The following is a 6,993-nucleotide window of genomic DNA, read 5'->3' as shown; positions in this document are numbered from 1 at the left end:
CGTCGCGCTTGTGTTGTCGGGTGCAGTGGTCCGTGGGTGGCGGTCGTGGGGGGCTGGGGGGGGGGGGGGGGGGGGGGGGGGGAGGGTGTCGCATTTTTTAAAGTTCATGTCATGAAAGGGATTATGTGATGAACAAGTACAAAACAATACGGGTTCTAGTAAGACACAGGAACGGATGCCAGCAACCTGAACAGCACCCCTGCTCCGGGCAGCGAGAAAGCGGAGGCCCTCGTCAGACCTCTTCCCTTCGCCTGGATTCAGAAACTTCAGATTAAAGGTGATTATAAAGATGACTTTCATACCTTGATTTTTTTTTTTAAACACTCAAAGAGGTAAAGGAACTGACCGGACAATTGATGATATTGAGGAAATACAGTTAAGTATTTTAGGTGAGGTAATTCATGGTATTATGACTATGTCCAGGAAGAATCCTTACCCTTCAGTGATACCGACTGAAATAGAGAGAAATCAGTACAGCTGAGATCTGCTTCAAAATAGCTAGCCAATGGGTACAGGGGCGTGAAGAGAAAAAAAATAAGAACAGGCCTTTGAAGTTGAGTGATAAGTACACTGTTGTCAAACAATTCTGTTCTTGTACAATTTGAAATCTAACATATTAAAAAGTTTCAAGTTTAAGTAAACAAGACATAGAAATAACCCAGGCCAAGAACATTTCTGGGTTTATACACTGGGAGGCAGGGTGCTGCAGAATTTAGGGTGAGTTTCAGGGCAAGAAACACCTGTAAGTAAATTCTAGCTGTCACTTACCCTACAATTTCCTGGTCTGGAGGGCAAGGCTAATGACAGTTACCTCACAGGTGTGTTATGAGGATTGTAAGAACACAGGAACCACATCTAGTACTAAATTGTTCCTTCTCGGGACGCCTGGGTGGCTCAGTGGGTTAAGCCTCTGCCTTCGACTCAGGTCATGATCTCGGGGTCCTGGGATCGAGCCCCACAACGGGCTCTCTGCTCAGCAGGGAATCTGCTTCCCCCTCTCTCTCTGCCTGCCTCTCTGTCTACTTGTGATCTCTGTCAAATAAATAAATAAAATCTTTGAAAAATAAATAAATAAAAATAAATTGTTCCTTCTCTTCACAAATTTAAGAAACACTCTGAAACCAGCTAAAATGCTTACTCCAGCACTGGTAAATTCCAGACCAACCCACTTCCTACTCAAGAAGAAACAAATTAGCCATCCCTATCTTGGTAGGGTCACTAGATTGTATTTTAAATCGAAGTGAAACAAAGTAATCATTATCTAATTACTATGGAGCAGAAAGTCCACAGGCTATCAGTAAAAAGCTCAGTAAAAAGTAACAGCTTCCGGCAACCCAAGGAAATGACTGTTTTTTAACTTTGAGACTGAGTTACTTCAATGTAAACAGCAAATACTAAAATGTTTATTCAAAGTGAAAGAAAGGAAAACTGAAAGAAATACTCCTAGGGTTGATTAAAAAGTTAACCTGTCCACTTACCTTCCTTTAATGGCTCTGGCATCTGAGAATGGGACTAGAGAAGATTACATATTGGTGGGGGGGTAGGTACAGAGGGACAGAAGGAGAGGAAGAGAGAGAATCCCAAGTAGCCCAGGGCTGAGCCTGACATGGGGCTCGATCTCACGACCTTGAGCTCATGACCTGAGTTGAAATCAAGAGTCAGATGCGTAACTGACTGAGCCAGCCGGGGCTCCCCGATTAAATACCTCTCAGAAAGGGAAGGAAAGCTAGAGGACCGCATCTCTAAGGGCGGGTGATACACCAACCTCACTTTCCAGTGGAATTAACCCCGAAATCGCAACCACCGCTGAAATAATTCACTCTCTTCTACCAACTGGAGCTATGCAGCAAACCCAAGAAGACATTTAAGGCCTTTCTGTGGGTAACATTACTCCCAAGTGGTATATCAGTTCCTAAAGTTCCAGATACGCTGCTGAGGAGAGAAGAAAGAAAGGAAAGAAAGGAAAGAAAGGAAAGAAAAGAAAGAAAGAAAGAAAGGAAAGAAAGAAAGAAAGAAAGAAAGAAAAGAAAAGAAAGAAAAGAAAGAAAGAAAAGAAAGAAAAAAAAGAAAAGAAAAGAAAAGAAAAGAAAGAAAGAAAGAAAAGAAAGAAAGAAAGAAAAGAAAAAAAGAAAGAAAGAAAAGAAAAGAAAGAAAGAAAGAAAGAAAGAGAGAAAGAAGCGCATCGCTGTGTTTCACTTAGTTCATCCACTAAAAGGATACAGATGATGGTCTCTTTTACGATTGTCGTCTTCAGCTATTTTTATTTATTTTCAACTGTCTGAACAATTGGTAATTGACAGAAATTTCCTTGAAATTGTTGGCTAGGTATTCTTATAAAATTTTAATTAAAAATGGGTTCCAATGACCCATAAAATCGCTGTCATTTCTGCGTATGTGATTTGTAACATCTGGCACTATGATTCTGAGACTTGCATACACATCTTTCCTTTATAATGCTCTTAAATAACCACGGTGTTAATCTGTCCCATCCAAGAATTTAAGCACTGTAGCGGGAGTGTGGGGGCGGCGCTTAATTTACAGGTTCTTTGAAGTAGGCATAAAGAATACTGGTTTCCCTAAGCACACACAAAGGTATTTCTGACTTTATAAAACAGATGTTTGTACACGGATACTTGAAAAAGAGTGCTACATTCTAAGTGTAATTGGCAGTCTTTGTGATTAGACACATCCTAGTATGAATCATTTTATCAATTTTTTTATCTTTCATACAACTCGGAATGCTCATATGAGCCTGCTATAAGTTCAAGCAATTCAAAAATATTACTATCAAATAACAGTGGAAAAAAAATATTTTTCATGCCACGGAAGTCCTACTATCTCCATTTACAGACCAGAAACCAAGCAAAGAAGAGGTGAGGTAGTCTGCCAAAAAGATTAACTACCCGCTAATACTCTCCTTCCTTTAAACGCAGCTCAAAGAACTGACAGGCTAGAAGGCCCAGCATCTGGTGCCACCTCATCTCCATCAGTGGTGATCACCTACGTTTACTCCTGTGACAAAAGACAGGGTGGAACAGATGCCACCTCAGCTTCTCCAGCTCCCAGATATCATGATTCCATTATAAAAAGCTACTGCTTTCTATTCAACCCTACTTAAAATCTAACTACTGAAAACAACTCTCTCATGAATATTATTTTTAAAAATACAAGTCCAATTTAGGGAATGCTCATTCATTCTACAAGTATTTATCCTGTCAGGCACCGACCTAAACATCAAGTATTCTATTTTGCCAAAGTATTTTCAGAGCAAGATTTATGGATTAATGAGATATTCTCAGAGTATGGCATCCCCAGTGAACCAAAATCCTCCCTTTACCAGTCACCAGACACCATCAGGAGAGCTGTCCTCCAAACCCTTCATTCCCTGAAGGCAAAAACGGTTCCTTCATCCCAAATGCATAAAGCCTTGTACAACATCTAGCTGACTAAACACTTCAACTTGAAGAACCTGACCCCGGGACACAGGGACACGGGGACACAGGACTGGCAATGCCGACTGCTGAGGCAGCTGCCATCTACCAGAAACATTCCATGTCCTATCACTGCGCTGCTGGCGTGGACGCTCAGAACCTCAAGCGAGCAAGCACTTGAGTCACTAGCCAGGTTCTGGATCTTCAACCAAACATTAAGATTCTAATTGTCTTGAACAAGTGCCCACGCAGCTTGGGATTAATAAGCTTTCTGGGCTGACCGACGCGCAACTCCAACAGCACTAAAGACCCGGTCCGTACCTGGCGAGTTTGCCACGGAGTCAAAATGACAGTTCGCCAGGACCGCGTGCTGGGCTCCATCCCTGGGCTCCAGCTTCACCACGACGTTGGTGATGTTGTCGTAGTAGCTTGTAAAACCTCCCAAGAAGTCAATGCTAAAGGAGCCTGTGGGCCGCTGTACATCCACTGAAATCCTGTGAAGGCTGTTGCTCTGAGCTTCAATCAGTTTAATCTGTTCCAAAAGGTAATGGACCGTCACGATTTCATTTTCGGGACTTCCTGTGGTCCTGGGGCCGATGGATGTTATGTGTTCAAGATAATCCCTGGAAGCAACCAAAAGGATGATGTGACAAGGAGCGCTGGGCTTAGAACTAGTGCTTGACGCAAGGCAAATTTTTCCTGTATGCCCTCCCACCCTCCCCAGCACAAACAAGTCCTTTGACTTCTCACATAAAAAAGGCTGACTTTTATTACTTCAGGTACCCTGTGAAAATCACTTGTAAGTTTCCATCATTTTATTTTGCCTCTAGTGAGCTCCTCTCTTCTGAGTTTTCTCCACCCACCCCACTCCCCAATTCTTCCTATCTCCATACCAAATCAAGACAAAGACCAGGAATTCTGTTTTGAACATGTCGCCTCTTTAAGGCTAGACAGAACCCAGCTTCATGGGACCACACTCTGGAGGGTTACTGATTCTCAAGCCAATGAGCAAAGACAATTAAGGAGAGAGGTTGAATAAGAAAGGAAAACTTTTGATCGTTTAGAATGTACGCAGCCCCCTCAGTGCACACTAGGCCTACTACCTTCCATTCAGACCAAAGCCAACTCTACCCGTAAAACAAACAAACAAACAAAATAATGTGTTGTCTTTTCACTGCATTCCAAACGGGCAAAAAGGGAGTGGGGGAGGTGTGTTCCAGAAAGTCCTTAAGAAAATAAGCTTCCAGCACTTTGTAGTCAAAAGTTTTTAAAACACAGTGACTTGAAAATTCTGCTAGCTTAAGACTTTAGGAACTTTGATATACTTGGCGTTACAATACCTTTGACTTTAATCACTTCCCCTAGCATGCTCAAAGGTCTCTCTTCTTTAAAACAAAACAAACCAAAAAAGAAACCACCAAATCTCACACACCAGGGGCCCAAGGACAAACTTCAGGAATCTGAGAACCTCTGAAATTGTAAAATTTTGAATGCACAGTCGTTCAGAAAAAGCCTCCATGGTTTACAGGTATGAGGACTGTGACCCCCAAGAAGAGCACTGCCTTATCCCCCTGATCACCTCCCCCCATACCCAATTTGTAAAACGGCCTAGATACACAAATGGCGCCCCCCATTTCGTTTGGAAAGCAGGACTAGTAAAAAGTGGAAGTTGCTCCCGAAGATGGGGGACGACGACCAACCCTCCAAGTGCAAGTGGGGCAGAACGGAGGCGGACAAGCAAACGCAATCCGCAACCCCACCACCACCACCACCCCAGCCGGGGACACCTCCCCCGCTCCCAGCCGCACCACCGGCTTCACTGGGGGCAAGGTACCCATAAACGGGGACTCCGGGGCAGGGATGCGCGGGGGGCCCGCACGGCTGGCGAGCCCGGGCGATCCCGCGGGGGCGGACGCACGCAGGTGCGGCAGCCCCAGGGCCCGGCCGCAGCCGCAGAGCGACGCGCGGGCCGGGCGGGAGCGGCGGGTACCTGGCTTGGCGGGCGTCGAACTCCCCGTGGCGGCCGGCGGCCCCGCGCAGCACGAGCTGCTGCAGTGAGAGCTGCACGAGCGCCCGCAGCACGAGCAGGTAGAGCGCCAGCCCCAGTGCGGCGCGCGCCTCCGACAGCCCGGTCCCCGCGCCCCGGCTCGCGCCGCCGCCGCCGCCCCCCGCGCTCCGCTTCCGCGTCCTCGCGCCGCCGCTGCACGCGTCCGCCGGTGGCTTCGGCACCGGGGCCTCTCTCCCCGGCTGGGGCACGGCCGCCGGGCCCTCCCGGCGCTCCCCTCCGACGCGGTGCCGCCTCACGGCCGCCGACTCCGAGCCCCACTCCATGGCCACGAGCTTCAGCCGCCAGCCCAACCGACCGCTCCGGCCCGCGCCGGCCCGGGAAGCAGCCGCGGCCGCCGCAGCGCCTCCTAGTGAGCGGACGGAGCCTGCTGAGGGCCAAACTTCTTCTGATTGGCCCGGCCGCCGCGCGCCAGCCTCCGGGGCAGGTCGGCGGCGGGCACCGCGGCAGGCCGGCCCAGGGGTGGGCGTGACGGCTGCGCCTTCTGCGGCAGAGCTGCCCTTCCCGGGGTGGGACAGAGCTTTCCAAACGGAAGGGTACCCAGAAACCTGGAAACGCGAGGCTAGTGAGAGCTCGCTTATAAAAGGACGCGCGTGGTGCACCGGGCAGATTCCGAACACGGTGGCCCCGCATTCACAAGGGGCGACAGAGCAGGAAGAGTAGGCTCCCGGCTCTTAAAATTAGAACCGGGACTGCGCAGAGAAGGCCCAGCCTACCGGTCCCACACACGCCGACCCAACACGGATCTTTGTAACCATGTGAGGAACCAGCATTCTCATGCTCTCCATTTGACAGATGGAGGACAACAACCGCTCTTTTCAGCCGAAAGCCAGGCCCTGTGCTCAGGGCTTTCATGCTTCATCGCATTTGATTCTCACAAGAACCCCGAAAAGATTTTTGTTCTTACTGAATAGCTCAGAAACCTAATGGGTAGCAGATGAAGAACTTAGATCCAGTTTGGTGGGATTTCCCCCCCCCCACCCCCGCCCCACACAAAAAAAAACAGCATTCTGGTCCACTGCTGTGTCTGGCACTCTGGAAAGGAAGGTTCGGGAAAGCTGTCGCTCTCCCTATCTCTCGGAGGTGTAACCTTGGTTTTAGTGTAGATACTAGGGATCACCTGCTGACGCCCTGAGCCTCCCTGCCTCCAAGTTGTGTGTGTCCAACATGGAGTTGCTGCAGTTCCAAGACCGTGAACCTGGAGGCCAGCTAGGGAGGGACACCAGCACCCCGGGGGCTGCTCCTGGCCAGAGCTCAGGCCCACCTGAAACCAGGACACTCCTTATTCCCAGCTCTCCCGACACACAGTCCTCTTTCACTGTCCCTCCTGTTCGTCATCTTTCCTTCTACTGTAGGATCCTCTCACGGGCTGTTCAAGGTGCACGGAGGGTTCGTCCCTCCCCTTACTGCCTAGTCACCTTCTCTTCTTCCTCCAGACCTCAGCTCCAGTGGCACTTCCTCAAGCAGAAATCTCCTAAACCAAGGAAGCCAGCTTCC

At 48.7% G+C, this 6,993-nt stretch overlaps 1 protein-coding gene across 2 annotated transcripts in view; it reads right to left on the bottom strand.

Annotated features, from left to right (window-relative positions):
* The window catches only part of ERMP1 (endoplasmic reticulum metallopeptidase 1), a 40,860-nt gene extending 35,050 nt beyond the window's left edge, over window positions 1-5,810 (bottom strand). For both annotated transcript variants that reach the window (XM_032866487.1, XM_032866485.1), the window contains exons 1-2: window positions 5,422-5,810; window positions 3,753-4,054 (exon numbers count right to left, since the gene is read on the bottom strand). In XM_032866487.1, coding sequence (XP_032722378.1) covers window positions 3,753-4,054; window positions 5,422-5,762 — 643 coding nt within the window. In that variant the 5' untranslated portion in view covers window positions 5,763-5,810. The remainder of the gene's footprint in view (window positions 1-3,752; window positions 4,055-5,421) is intronic.
* Window positions 5,811-6,993: the final 1,183 nt, after the last annotated feature.

This window comes from Lontra canadensis, unplaced genomic scaffold (genome assembly GCF_010015895.1).
Source record: "Lontra canadensis isolate GAN:19392208 unplaced genomic scaffold, GSC_riverotter_1.0 scaffold31, whole genome shotgun sequence".
In the NCBI taxonomy this organism is placed as follows: Eukaryota; Metazoa; Chordata; class Mammalia; order Carnivora; family Mustelidae; genus Lontra; species Lontra canadensis.
Note: the sequence above shows the minus strand (reverse complement) of the source record. Positions and strands in the feature narration are given on the sequence as shown.